A 14,938-nucleotide genomic window follows, 5' to 3' on the forward strand; every position below is an offset into this window, starting at 1 on the left:
ACATTTCTATGATTTGGAGGCAAGCTCCTTGCTGATCCAGACTGATATCGTGAGAACACTCTATTTCAAGAGCTTGCAGAGAAGCAGATCATGCCAAGAACTGGCATGGCCTTCTGCAAGTCCAACTTTGTAGACCATTACCCTGTGCTTGAAGAATATAGATAGCAAGCCAAAAATGTACGTCAGTGCTCTCCTACAGGAAAAATTCTTGATTTGGAGGCAAGCTCCTTGCTGATCCAGACTGATATCGTGAGAACACTCTATTTCAAGAGCTTGCAGAGAAGCAGATCATGCCAAGAACTGGCATGGCCTTCTGCAAGTCCAACTTTGTAGACCATTACCCTGTGCTTGAAGAATATAGATAGCAAGCCAAAAATGTACGTCAGTGCTCTCCTACAGGAAAAATTCTGAGCTTCTCCACCTTTCTTCCTCTGATGCTGGCACGTGGCTGTTCAGTCTACCTTGAATATTGCTTCTGACTAACACAGGAACTTCTGACTAATGGCAGGAACTGCTTACAATCAGCTGCCTTATCAGGAGGAGCTGAAACAGCCTCAATGAGTCTTCCTAACCCTTTCCTGTTCTTCACCCACTTGGCTGTTTTGGGCATCCCTCTGAACTAAAACTGGACTCACACCTCACCCATCACTACAACTGAAAATCCCATTAGCTCCAGTGTGATCTACATACACACTGGTGGAGGGGAAGAGGAGAAAAGAAGGAAATAGTTGGGAAAATACAATTCTGGTTCACAGGCAAAATCCAGCATGCCTGGATTATTAATTTCTAATTAGAGCTTTCTGTAAAACCCCACACAACTAAAGCCAATTTTCAACAGTGGCTTCAGGCAGCTAGAAACCAAAGCCTGTATCTACAAAAGAAACCAGGAACCCTTACCCATCTACCCCATACATAAAAAGTAGTTTTGTTTTTCCTCCTTATTTGGTCTAGCTAGTAGTTTGGGAACAAACCTGTACCTTGGAGGAGCAAGTGAAGAAGATGGCTTTTCAACAACCTGTTTTGTTCACAAAAACAAAGAGGAGAAGGGGAGGAAAAGTTAGCTTAAGGAACTCAGAACAATGCAACAAGTCATGATGATTTAAAGGGATGTCTGTGTGCCTAGTGTATAAAACATCTAAAACTGACTTGGTCGTCACCACTCTCTTCACTATCACTGAGCTGCAGGTCGTCCTGGAGCATTCTGAAAGACAACCAGAAGATAAATATCAGCCAAGGCAGACACATTTTCAAGCAGCAGACACTGAAAAAGACTTGGTTTGTGCGTGCCAAAACAAACCAACCTCCCACATCCTTTTTGAACATTCGGCATGCTCAATCTGCTAAACCCTGTCATTACCTGAATGAATGATAAAATGATAACACACAACCTAGGCATTTTACTGTGCTTTCCAACTGATCTCAGGATATTTTGGAGGTCAGTATCATTGGCTGCCATCTACAGACAACAAAGGTGAAGTTCTGTGAGGGGAATGCTCCTCAACAAAGGTTATCTAGCACATTAGCACAGCAGGGCAGGGTGGAAGAAGTCTGATCCTTGTACAACAAGAGACTAGCACGCTATTAGCCTGCACTGGCTCCCCAAGGGGCAGAAAGCATGTTCTTTGCACCAGAAGATGTGCATGTTAACGCTCTCCGCTCTCAGGGGCTGCGAATATTTCTTCTGTCACAGGAGTTCTCTTTCTGCTGCTGAAGTCTTCTATCACACATATGTAAGTAAATGCCAAGGTCAAGCCTATCTCCTGTTTCTTCTCTACACAATAAACTTCATGCTCCTGCACATCTCAGCAGTAACCGTAACATCGAGCAGTTCAGATACTCAAAGCAGTTTACAAGTGGGGAGGCACGAACTCTGTTTTACTATTGCTAGAGAGCAGGCTGCCTGCAAATGTTTTCAAAAGCATAATTTAGTCCTCTGCCTGCAGGTGGTAACTACTGCTTGCAATTTCAATGCATTACTGAAGTCCTCAAAAGGCTGGAGGGGAAGGATTTGTGGGGAGGGACCCAAAGTTCTCCCAAATTGTTATCCCCCTCTTTGGCAATCATGCAGGCATCCCAAAAGGAGTTGGAAAACAGACAGGCAAAACTCTTGCTATTCAAAAGTACAGTGATTCAAATCTTGAAACTAGCTGGAGACCGACTCCTCAAACCAGAGAATTACGTAAGTGTCATTCCAAAAATGGGATAAAAAGCTTGGGAACTGAGACAGGGATTTTAATCAATCAGGTCAAAACTCTGTTTATTTCAACCTCATTTCAAACTAAGGGTTCTCTGTGAGAAATTTTTCTCATGCCCAAATAAGAAAAATAAGCCTCCAACTCCTCATGACAACAGATTTTATAACAAGAAAACAAGTATGAGAGATCCCCAGTGAACTACATCAACTTGGAAAAGTGGGGAGAGAGTTAGTGTTCCTGACGCTTGTTAGGAAAAGGAAAACTACACAAACCTTCACACTCTTTGAAGCCTTCATGTCAAATTATGAACAAAGTGAAAAAGATTTACAGCTCTGTGAGTCACCTCTAATGACCCTCAGCAGTTTGCTTTATGATTCTGTGACAAAAGAGAAGTAAAAACCTTGAATAAAAAGATGATTCCCTTATTTAAACACCATCCCCTCTAACTAGACAAATTATTTTACTCTCATACCAAAGCAGTTGACATGCATGGAGATATTTTCATTGAAATAGGACCATGTTTACTGCCAAAGCCAAGCCACGGTCTCACAATGAACAACAATTCCACAAACCAGAAGTGATGAATCTGCTCTTGTCCACAGAGCAGGACAGCATGAAGAAACCCCAAAGGTCTCCTGTGTCCACCGGTACAGAGCCAACCACTCCCGCAGAGGTGGCGCCTCCTGCAAGGGTACTGACCCCACAGTCCCCGAGTACCTCTCACTGATGCAGAAGAGGTTCTCAGTGCCACAAGGGCTCTGTCTGATTATACTGGAGAAGACCTAGGTGCTTTCTTTGTTCAAGCATTTTGACTTTGCCGTTCCCCTGTGACTATCCTCCTCCACCTCCCAGCCTTCACTGCCTTATTTTCTCACACACCTTCCCAGTGGAAATCACCTCTTGCCTCTTCTTTTAGAGTAAACACTGAAGGGAAGCGCTATGAGACACCACCTTGGAAAATGAGGCCCAATTTCCTACAGAAGGCAAACAGCATGCAGTCTGCAGCAATCCTGCACGTGCCAAATTTGCATGTGGGCTAGAGCCGAAGCTCACTGCCAGTCCACTGAGACACAAAAAGGAAAAAAGAATAGCAACAATACAGCCACTCTCCACACTTCTGGGCAGTTCGGCCAAATGTCTACTGGCACTTCAATGAATTCTTTTTATTTTTTTTTCCAACCTGTTAGGGGAAGTAGTCCTTCAAAACTGATAATGAACAAATTTCCAGGGACACAAAAAAGATCTGAAAGTGGGTTTTTTTTTTGTTTTGTTTTGTTTTGCTTTAAGAATTGTGGACTATAGATGCATTTCCTTTAGAGGTAAGAGGATAATGCAAGGAAACACTACCTAGATCTTCTTTTAAATCTGATTTAACTGTTTGTAATAAAAAGGACTGCCTTTTTCACCTGAGCTGCTGGTAAATAAAATGCATCAGCATAAAAGAACACTGCAACTACTTAAGTTCAATTTAGGATCAAGGAAGAACACTAAAACTTTAAATGAGTCATACTTCTGCAAGGATAGACAAAGCCAGTTTCCTCAAAACAAGGTTTCAACAAATTCTTAAATAGCCTACTTAAAGAAAATAAATCTGCTTTAATAGTTTTAATGCTTTAATTAGCTCAGGAGTTAATAGATGCCAAGTTTTCATTTGCAGGACCTGTTCATTTGCAGCTTATATACACACCATCAATCTCCCTGTAAAGCTATTTTAAAAGAGCTCTTTTAGCAAGAGAAGCAGCACTAAAATTAATATCGCTTGCCTAACAATCCCACTGAAAGCACAGGCTGGTCCCTCTCTGCCAGCTGGGTAAAAGATGCATCACCAAGAATGAGCTTGACATCTCCCCTTTTAAAAGAAGGACTACTTCCATTCCAGCGCAGCCAGGTGCTAACTTTGGGACTGTATTCAAGAATGAAAGCCATCTGGGAAACCCTTGCATGTTCTGTAAAGCTGAATGCTTAATTTGGGCACACAGATGCACCGGAATTTCAACCTCTAATTAACCAGCACAAATGCTGTTTGTTTTCAGCCAGCTACACTTTGTAATGCAAGCTACTCTAGGCAGCTGAATTTTCAGACAGTCACGTGCACTTTGAACAGCAAAGAAAGCAAGCCCTGTTCTGCAAATGAAAACAAAAACAAAACAAAAAAGAAGGGAGGCATTAGTTCAAGGGCAAGATGTAGAGGAAGTCCTTGGGCAAATCTCGCTTGTCTTCATTTTGGACATAAACCTAAGCCACCCTGTTCCTCCTGCTTCAACTGCCTTCGTCGATTGTGGGTACGCATGTCCCTGGTAGATGAGCGCTGGCTCTGAAGTGCCTGCAAGGATGCTGAGCAGAGAGGGGATGTTGGCTAAGGACAGAGCTACGTACCTTGCCAAATTTACAGTTCTGGACCTTTGGGCTTCAAAGAAGTATTTTCAGATTCTTGTCTACAGTAAAAGTCTCTTCTCTGACTGCTGCCTGGACAACTAAAGTGCTAGAGGGATTTTTACAAGCAGCTGAGAAGAGCTGAAATAAAGATGATGGTTGTAGGGTAGCTGAGGAAGAAGGCAGAGCCTGGAGCAGTTGAAACTAGTATTTTAACAGTGCAATGAAAATTTCCAGAAATCACTCAGGAGGAGCAAGCTAGGGTGGAAGAAGGAGGAGCAAAATAAATGGATTAAGGAAGTAGTTGACTGCTCAGCAAGACGCTACCCCACGCTCCCAGCCAGCAAGGGCTCCTCTGCATGATGCTGGAACTATATGAGAAGCGTTGTTTTACAGATCTTACAGAGCTTGAGTGCAAAATTCTACAATCTCAACCAAGATGGACAGATGCTCTTTCTCTTACTTGTGACTAGCCCAGTTTGGGGTTTGCTTTTTTTTTTAAATTAAATTGTTCATGATAAGGAAAACAAAAACAGGTGGAGTAAGCTTTGTAGTCTGTAGTTTGCAGCCTTCCATGGAACAACATATCATGGAGTAACATGAGATCTTTATATATCACCTGAACTGATAGGCATTTAATAGTTCAGCAATTGCCTTGCACATGGACCCCTTACCCTTCCAGACATGGAAAGATTTCTATTTATTACTCAGGGCTCAGAACCTATCAATGCTGCCATCTGGCCAGGTTAATCCTGAAGGACTAATGTCAGCCCACACAAAACTACTTTCAAGCGATTTCTATAATTAACCTAATTAATAGATAACCACTTTCACCTACAAGGACAGTACCAAGTTATTTTATCCACCAACTTAAAATTTTCTATTGGAGCGATTCATTTATTAGTTGGCACTCCTTCCTAGCCTTGTAAAACTTTTGTAATGATTATGAGTAAACATCTTACACTGAGTCTTAAATTCTAAGAAGCTTTCTTCTGAGAGAAAACATAACATGATAGGGAAAAGAAGAAATATATAAAGAAAAGTAGAAATATATAAATACTATTACAAAAAGCTATAGAAATTTCATGTTCACCCCACTTTACAACTAGCTAACATTATTTGAATATAAATTGAGGTTTTTAGAAAGTCCACATGAAAGTTTTGATTGTTTGTTTGTTTTTAAATAAAAATAAGACAACACTTTTTGGAAAACTTTTCCTTGGGCAACTGCAGAAAGTTATACGATTGCTTTAAAATGTCACCCCTAGTTTTCACAGTTTTCATAGCTGTAGCTTTACTAGCCCTTACAGGCTTCAAAATGATATGCAGAATAGATCAGATTCCATTTGTATCCCTTATAATTTATGTCAGTTGAATGCATTATTAGTAGTTTGAATAGCACTAAGTGTGACAAGATGTTAAGTAGCCACAGATTAAAAGAGCAAAAAAACTTCAATCTGGTACATTAATAGTTGGGGTTTTTTTCTTCAGTTTTGTTTAGTTTTTAACACAGTCTTCATAATCATGAAACAGTAATGTTTCTGTTGGTGAAAATTCCCTGCATTGAAATTTTCTGAGAAAAACCAGACTGATAAAACCTTAATCATCAAGTAAACCAAATTTTAATTAATTCCACGTTCTTTTAAGTAACTGCACAGTAGACACGGGAACCGAGTCTGATTACTTACGATGTTCTTGGTTGAGAACTAGGCAACGTTTTTGAAGGTGCGTCATACTGTTCTGTAAATCAAAAATGAATCGGTTGGTTTTATTTGCCTCACTTGTAGCATATTTTACCCTAGGGTCTCTGAGCATCAGATTAGAAAGTCACTTTCTTCCAGGACATAATTGTTTGCCATTGAGATTATTCATCACTCCAAATGGGGTTTCCTAACGAAATACTGTTTGTTCTCTGCTGAACTGCTGCCTTAATTTCTAGGTAATGAATATATGCAATCTCTTTAGAAATGCAAACATTTTCTAAATTCATCACTGTTCAACAAAGCACAGTAAATCATGCTCCTTAATCAATGTAAACACTTGATGTTCTCCTCAACGTATAATAAACAACACACAAAACTGTCTGTCAATACACACATAACTCTGTTTTCTTTGGATTTCTACTTACTCTGATTCTGTGCTACAGATCCAACATGCTGTGATTCCTAGAAAGGAAGGACAAAGTGCAAATTAAAAATAGAATAAATCAGCTGTCTCTTAATAGCAGCATATCGATGATTTGTTTTCCACGTGTTACTTACTGTAATAAATACTTTGACTAACTTGTCAAAGTATTACTTTGAAGTGTCCAATAGTCTAAGCTGACCTGACGTAGCTTAGCATGGACAGAAATGATACGTGCTACTGCCACCAAAAATGTGTTGCTAGCACATTAGTGGTACGCGCATTTTTGAAGAAATATTTAAAAAAAAAATTTGTAAGAGCTGCCAAACACTTCTGTTTAACACAGTCAGCAAATATTTTTGTTAACAACAAAGATAAAATGGTTTTTGTTCTGCAACAGAGATGAGATGCTTAAAATGTTTCTGAAAAGCAGTCACACTTGAAGCCCACAATTATAACAAATGTGTAAGTCATTGAAACATTATTCATTCATCCCCCCCGCTTGCTTAAAAAATAAAACAGAGGAAAGATAATTATGCTACCATATAGCCCACTCAAAAACAATTACTCAGAAGCACAATCTAATCTAATTCTCAGTAAAATGATGCGTTTCAAGCAGCTGCTATACAACTCGAGATCCATTGTGCTTTAATTTAACTGACTTCTTCTAAAGATAATCTCTCCTAACAGCCTTTAGTTATGAAAGGGAGACAAAATCAGATGAAAACACATGCAAGAGCCGGAAAGCTCTCTTCTAATTTATCAAAAGCCCTGGCAAAAAGAGGGTGTTTTACCTTTGTTGGGAACGGAAATTTGGAAGGCTCTGCTGTACTAGGCGTATGAATAGCTGTCAGGGGAGGTGGCCATGAGTGGGTCATTTCCTGGAAAGACATTGAGAGAAGCAGAAGCAGCTTACAGTATTTTTGCTGATACACGCAGATGAAGTTTGACGCTTAAGAGATTCATATGGATCTACCAAAAAAGTCCTTGTCAACCCGATCGTAAACTTGAGAGACGGTACCGCAGTGAGAAGCCCTCCTCTGAGTGCAGCAGCCAGACCATAGTGAGGACTTGCTCTTTTTTTGCAAGCATACTTGCATTGCCCAATCTCAGTGAAGCTTGTGGAAAGTACTTACTGTGTTTGCAGGATTAGGCCTCAGCCTTACAGATATCACAGTTAATAAAGGGAAAAGTAAATAAAACCTATATATGAGTAGTTCTGGGGTTTTTCAAAGCAAAGGACTTTCCTATTACGGAAGTTCTTATATCCCCTTACAGCAACAACACTCCAAAAGGCTTTTCATAGCTCGAGGAGGTCAGCCAGAGAGCTTTGACTGCCAGTCATTCCCCATGCTATTCTGCCTGAAACACTGGCTTTTGCTCTGACTGACCAAGACGTCTTTGACTCAGAGCTCCGGGACATGGTTTCAAACCAAAGAAAGAGACCGCCCGAGGTGCTATGTCTTTAGGAATACTTCTGCCCTGTTACCCTGCCTTTACTCTCACCCACCATCACTACCAGGTGCCGGCTTCTTGGGCTCAGCCATGGTCCAGGTGAAAGCAGAGCACAAACACCACAGCCATGGGATAGGGCTCGGCAGGCGAGATCAACCTCCAGCCTGCCTCTCCTGGCACCACAGCTGGGCCCAGAGGAACTGCTAAAGCCTTGGCTTGCACTGCAATGAATACACATGAAAAGCCTAGCACAGACAAGGATCTTTGTCTTGAACATATGCTAAAATACTTTAATGGGGGTTAATCTAGATGAGGCCTTTGGGGAAGTTGGGGCTCAGAAATTCAGAACCACCTTGTTGAAACCACAACAAGACTTTCCTTGGCTCCTGATCCTCAAGTTTTAAATCCTGAAGAGCATAATAGTCACTCCAAGAAGTAAGTGAATTCATATGGCCTGCCATCCTCACTGCCTTTCCAGGAATAGTTATCTGAGGATTTTCCCCCCAGCCCAACACCACCTTTGTACTCAAGGTGTGCACCCACCATCCCTATCCAGAGTGGCTGTCATCACAACCGTTCCCTGCCAACTTCCTGAAGAAAGGAACATGCAGAGTAACAATACTAGCACTTTGCTTAGCTCAGAAAGTTGGGAATTATGTTCATGCGGAACATATCTCATGATGAGCATGCACCACGTGCAGTTTGCTCAGGAGCTTAAAAGAAAGGAACGTGTCAGTGCAAAGTACATTTTTGTACTTTTGGCACCAAATAGACTGACGTGTGAAAATCTCCACTGTGTCATAATTTACAAGTGCCGTTTTTTCATCAAGGCACGAATATGAAAGTTCAGAAGCATCCCTAGTTTCCTTATCTATTAGGAATAACATGAAATGCAAAGATTTACAGGGAATGAAACCGTATGGCTACCTTTGGCTCTATAACCAGGGATCAGAGCAATCTACAGGGGTTTCTGTGCAAGAACTAGAAGCAGCCTACAACTAATCTGGGTAACTATTTGATCGCATTGTTACCACCCTTGCCGTCTCCTTTCTCCCCTCCCACTGTTCAGTTCATTGCTCACTTCACTCACTAGCTGTGCAATCTTTCAATAGATGATAAACTCCTCAATATACTGCACTACACCTCTTCATGTATTTGCATGTGGTTCCCTGTGGTTGCTAGAAAAATACTGTTATGCATTACTAACAGGCAAGAAAACAGGATGTCTCGTGAAACACGAAAGGATGCAGTACTTCCAGGTGGAGCACTCGTGCTGCAACACCACCAGCACGCAGCAGCTAGTGAGCACCTGTGCCCAACCACCTTTCAGCTAAAATGCTGCCCCAACAACAGCTTCTTGAGAGCAACAAAGGCTTCAGGATTTTGCAATCTGAAGCAACAGTGAGGGAAGTGAATCACAGAAACCAAACACCTCCATTAGGACTTCAGTGTCTCAGAATAATATTTGACATCAAGGAACTGTCTTCTCAGTATCAGCATGACCAGCTTGCAGATCACAGTGCATTTTCACACCGTGCACAGCGAATGGGTGACACATAGTCACATCCAGCTACTGGGAGCCTGTGCATTGCTCACAGAGCCAGCTCTGACACAAGGTTACAGAGACAGTTTGCATCAGAGCTGGCTTAGCTTTGCACAAATGGACTAGAATTACAGCGAAGGAGAAACAGCCCAGCAGCAGTGCCATGCACAGGCAGCTGGGAAGGAGGCAGGTGCATGTTCCCGTTCAGGGCCGCGCTGCTGGGGCTGGCAGCACGGACAGGAGTCAGCACGTCCTGCGCCTTTGGAGGAAGTGAGCTCAGTAACAGCAACCCTCTGACTTGACAAAGGAGCAGCTCTGGCTGTTTCGGATGATTTGTCAGCCTTGCTCTTGGACTGCGCCAGACTGTATTACATTTACATACTGATAGAAAAACTGGTCTTACAACTCCCGCTGTATCCGAAGCTAACTTTTATCTTTACTTCTCCACAGTGTACCCCACAACACACTTTTAGTGATTGCAACATCCACTGACAGAACATTTTCCCCTCACACACTACTTTAACGTGTGCAAAATATAAGCAAACACAGAGATCTATTATTTAAGAGCACCTACCTTCAAAATTTCTTCAATGGAGTGGACATCACTGGGGAAGGTTTGCTACAACAAAAAAGAGGGAAGCAGCATGAGTTTGTTTTGTTTTTACCAACTGACGAGACAAACAGATGCACTCATCAAACATTTGCTTACCAATGGTTCTATAAATTTTATGGAAGCCCATTAATAATAAAATGCTAATAAGACTTAAAAGCCCCATCAGAAGGGCAGTTAATAATGCACTTCTGCAAATCCTATTGTTCTCAAGTCTTTAGTAGAAGATATATTCTAAGAAAGATGAGAAAGAAGGCAGGTGTATCCAAACAGCATCTCTTGAGGAAATCACTGTGGTGGTGCATTTCCCACCTCTCCTGGACCGCTCTGTGATCTCAGGATTTCCCATTAGGCCTTGGCCTTTGTGTAATCCGTTGGGCAGTTAAGCATCCCTTGACCATACCAGGAACTCTTGCATGGCTAAGGCGGGGAGCGGCACTGACTGTACCAGGAACTCCTGTTGCCTGGCCAAGGTGGGGAACGAGAGCAGGGATAGTTAGTCATCCCCTGACAGCTTTGAAACATTCCTTACCTGGATTGTAGCTCGAGTGGAACGGTACCATTATTACTATTCCGGATTGTGGCCAGGATGGAAATTTACGGATGACTAAAGCCAATCATCTTGCGACCCTATAAACGGCAGTCCTAAGTGAGGCCCTTTGAGCTCTCCTGGACCGCAGCGGGCTGCGACCAGCATCTCCCTCTGAGTGGGACGCCTCTCAGAGCTCGCGAACTCTCAAGTTTGCTAAGTTCAGAGGACCGTCGCCAAAAGTTGACGACGGGACCTGGGCTGAAACCCTTCACTCCTTGAGGCTCAACCCTCACCTGTTGAGAAATGCCGAGCCATTTGACGTGAATATTTCACTGAACTCGAGGGGAATTTTTAACAGATATACATTTGTACATTTATATATCTTTGTGTCTGTGTGCGTGCGTGTACTAATTGATTTAGGTACCTGATAGCAAGTATAGTATAAATATTGCCATCTCAAACTTGTAATTAAGTCACTGTTTTGATTGTAGTAAATTCTATTGACTCACTTCGTTAATGTTAAATTAGTCAATGATTAAGTGCTGCTAAAATCTTGTGATCCACCTTGAACCTGTGAACGAACCTTAGACTGCTAGTAGACACATATAATCCCTTAGATATAAACCACTGACCAAGTCTGGCACTAGGAGCGGATCCAGCCACACCTAAGCTCCATCAAGAGTTTAGAAAGCAAGGGGATCTCCTCTGAACCTCGTGACTCAACAGGAGAGTCTCCCTTACCCTTTTGCATCTTTGGTCTCTATATAAAACATTCTAGCTCAACTCTAATCCGATTTTTCCTTTGTATATTTCATCCACGTAGTAAGTGGTAGAGTGAACCTTGCCATCGAACTTTAAGTCGCACTTTCATAAATCCCTATTAAAACCGCCTTTTTGCTAATACCTTTGACAGTGATTCTTTAGGCGTTCTAAATCACTCATCCGCGACAATCACATAAAGAGAAACAGAGCTCATTAAACAATGGTGCTCATTCAGCTGACAGGATTCCTCGTTTCATGACTTGCATTCTTCTACGCACCCATGTGCACTCAGCAGAAAAAGAAGCCAGTATAAAGCCCTAAGCTTGGAGAAGGCAAAGTAGAGGAATCATGCACCAGGCCCTTTAATGCCAGCTCTTGGACTCATGGAAATATCAACCACCATTACAATCATAACTTGTGCAGTTCAGAATAAAACCTTGAACGTACCGCTGGGTAGGAGCAATGTGGCAATTTCTGGAAAAGCCTGCAGGTGACCTGGATCTGGATCGAGGGACTGCCCCTGTACCTCCCCCACCCGTTTTGCTGGAGCCCAGGCAGTGACCACCACATGCCCACCTGGCAGGGTCCAGGGCTCCCCAACGCAAGCATGGTGAGGACCTCTGAAGGGAGGTCAGCTCCCTGGTGGTGGTGCCCTGGCACTCCACCAACACCACCTGAAGGGGACCAGGAAACAGCCGCGGCAGCGCCTGCAGCTGCCTTCAACCAGGCTCACGAGCCCAGGCACGATGAAGCTCTGGGGAAGAGTACAAAGAAAAAACAATGCTAATATTTGCCGGTTATGTAACAAACAGCAGACATTGCAGCTTGTGCAAACACATAAATCTGCTTTTAATGTATCAGCAAAACCACTTAACAGCTCCTGGCAGGACACCCCCTGCACACACATGACACCACGCATCAGCAGTGTGGGTACTGCTGGGCAAGGCAGGAGCTGGGACAAGTGCAGCGAACGCCTCCTGCTCCGCAGGCATGTGGGGACGAGGGTAACCACACAGCCAGGGTGAGCAGCGATGCCCCCTGATAGAGCCCACCTGCCCCATGCCAAGGCTGCGTGCCGCAGGAGAGGATGCAGCAGCAGTGCCTTCCTCCCAATGCCACCGGCAGCACTAGGTGCTGGGGATGCTCTGCAGCAAGACCCATGCTGCTTCTGTACGCTGACCGCCGCCTGGCCACGGGGAACACCACTTCACAGATCGGCTTCTCATCTACTAGCAAGGCATGTGTTTTGAAAGTATACGTGTCATTTACACATCCTTTCCTAACTGATATCATTAAAGGAAATTGAAATAAAAAACAACCAAAGAACTGAGTAGTTATAATGAGCAAAGTGCATCCAAGACCAGCTTCTTGCCTATAAACAAGAGATTCAATGGAAACGTCCAGCAATCGGCATAACTGCAGAAAGGGAAAGGCCAGGAAGACGTTCCTCATGTTAAAGGAAGAGGGCAGTGAGCTACAGTGCCTGATCAGAAGAATCTTCCCCAGAACAAGGTAAACAGCAAAGCAAGCAAACACTTTATTAAAGTAAAAAAGCATCGTCCTTAGCGCTCTCACAGAAAACTCCTGCATCTGTTTCCCATATGCTGCACTATTTACATTGGAGGCAGAAGAGGAGATGAGGAATTTCTTTTCCCTGCAACCTCATTTGTCTGTGTCTACATAAAGCTCTCATCGAGGCAGTGCTCATTTGACAAACATTTGACTTTTCTTCAGAAAATCACGCACGGACAGCTGCTTCTGACCTTACTCACCCCAAGACAAACGGAAGCTGAGACACAGCCAGATGAGTCACATGAATGAAAGCAAGGGGCTGGGATCTAGTAAGGCTTGCAGAAGCACCCCACAGCAGGCAGGAGGGGAGAGGGAGAGCAAACAGCAGGGAACTTCTACCACGTGGCAAGAGATCCAGACGCTTCATAACTCACGGTGCTGAAAAGGGATCCCTCTTTTCCTATTTTTCTTCCCAGCAAGCTTAACTTGTAGCTCAACCACCTAATTTACTTCTTAATTTAGTAAGTGGTGAACAGCAGACACAGAAACTTGCATCTTGCTGTTACAGAAAAGCAGCGTTCAACTAGCAGATTGCTTCAGAAAGCTCCTGGGATATCCCATGAACGCACCACAGCAAAACCCCTTCCCACAAAACAGATAAGGAATCCTGCCTGGACGAAGTATTCAAAAACTCTTTCTACAATGGATCGATTGCAACAAATCAAAATCAGTTTGCTTCTCCCATTCCAGAAACTTAAGTTTTATGAGGTGATAACTGATGACAAAAGTGGAAGTTAATTAACCTGAGAATCAGAGAATATCTGCAACAGCCAGCTTGGACATCTTTTATCCTTGCCAAACAGCTCACACCCCTTCCTGAAGTTCTTCCAGACAAGCCTGAAGAGGCTTTGAAATTGATACAGATTTACATACAATGAGTATTTACAGCGCAATTGTCAGGAGGATTTATTGTAACCCTGAAGGGCACTGTTCAGTGGCTTTCTGCTGTTCTTCACAGGTCCGGTGGCTTAGCAGAAACCACTTTCTTCTTCATGGCACAAAATTTAAAGGAAAGCAACGACACTGAACAAGTACTGCAGCAGTCTGCATCGACAGCACAATGAACTCTATTTTTGTTTTTTTTTTTTTTAAAGACACGAGGTTTAAGTACGTGCCCCCAAAATACACGCAGCTCTGGAGATACGGAACATAAGGTATCAGGGATGTTCAGGACTGTTTTCATCTTCAGCTAGCAGTTTACTCCCAGAGCCACTAAGCTGGGACACACTAGGAAGCCCATGCCCCTGCTGGAGACTCTCCCTGAAGAGCATGGGATTTCAGGCATCTTAATCTCTGTTCTGCTATCCTGCTGCACCCTAACACTGAAAAACTGAATGACACTTTCACCAGCAGTGAAATATGCAACAGGCAAACAAAACTGCTGCCCACAAATGGACTTGCAACATCTGTGTCAAATACACGGTGAAACATTTGCTCTAGAGACTAAAATCACAGACTGTTTGGGACATGCACAGAAAAATTGTTTTCAGTGGCAAAACCACAACAAAACTGGTCAGAGCCACTTGACTGCACCAGGGAACCTTCCTGTCTCTCAGGTAGGACTGCGACTGTCATTTCTACTGCGAGGCTGCAGCCCATCGCAGTCCCTGTGCCCCAAACCCGCTGGCCCTGGAGAGGGTGGGCACGCACCCTTTCACTCCAACCCAGCTGCAGTGTCCGAGGACTCCTCATCTTTTACAAAGCTATGCATCCAGCGCCTGAAGGAGGTGGGCTTTTCTGCATGCTGAGTAATTTTTTGCCCCCGCCCCCCC

At 43.3% G+C, this 14,938-nt stretch overlaps 1 protein-coding gene across 1 annotated transcript in view; it reads right to left on the reverse strand.

The window, feature by feature from the left end:
- Positions 1 to 14,938, reverse strand: part of AFF1 (AF4/FMR2 family, member 1) — a gene marked incomplete at both ends in the record, with an annotated part of 49,403 nt that overhangs the window by 4,410 nt on the left and 30,055 nt on the right. Inside the window, 6 exons of the mRNA XM_009578750.1 lie at positions 978 to 1,015; positions 1,147 to 1,201; positions 6,257 to 6,308; positions 6,697 to 6,733; positions 7,487 to 7,573; positions 10,265 to 10,309. Of these exons, the coding sequence (XP_009577045.1) occupies positions 978 to 1,015; positions 1,147 to 1,201; positions 6,257 to 6,308; positions 6,697 to 6,733; positions 7,487 to 7,573; positions 10,265 to 10,309 (314 nt within the window). The remainder of the gene's footprint in view (positions 1 to 977; positions 1,016 to 1,146; positions 1,202 to 6,256; positions 6,309 to 6,696; positions 6,734 to 7,486; positions 7,574 to 10,264; positions 10,310 to 14,938) is intronic.

The sequence above is a fragment of the Fulmarus glacialis genome, unplaced genomic scaffold (assembly GCF_000690835.1).
Source record: "Fulmarus glacialis isolate BGI_N327 unplaced genomic scaffold, ASM69083v1 scaffold9635, whole genome shotgun sequence".
NCBI classification, from domain to species: domain Eukaryota; kingdom Metazoa; phylum Chordata; class Aves; order Procellariiformes; family Procellariidae; genus Fulmarus; species Fulmarus glacialis.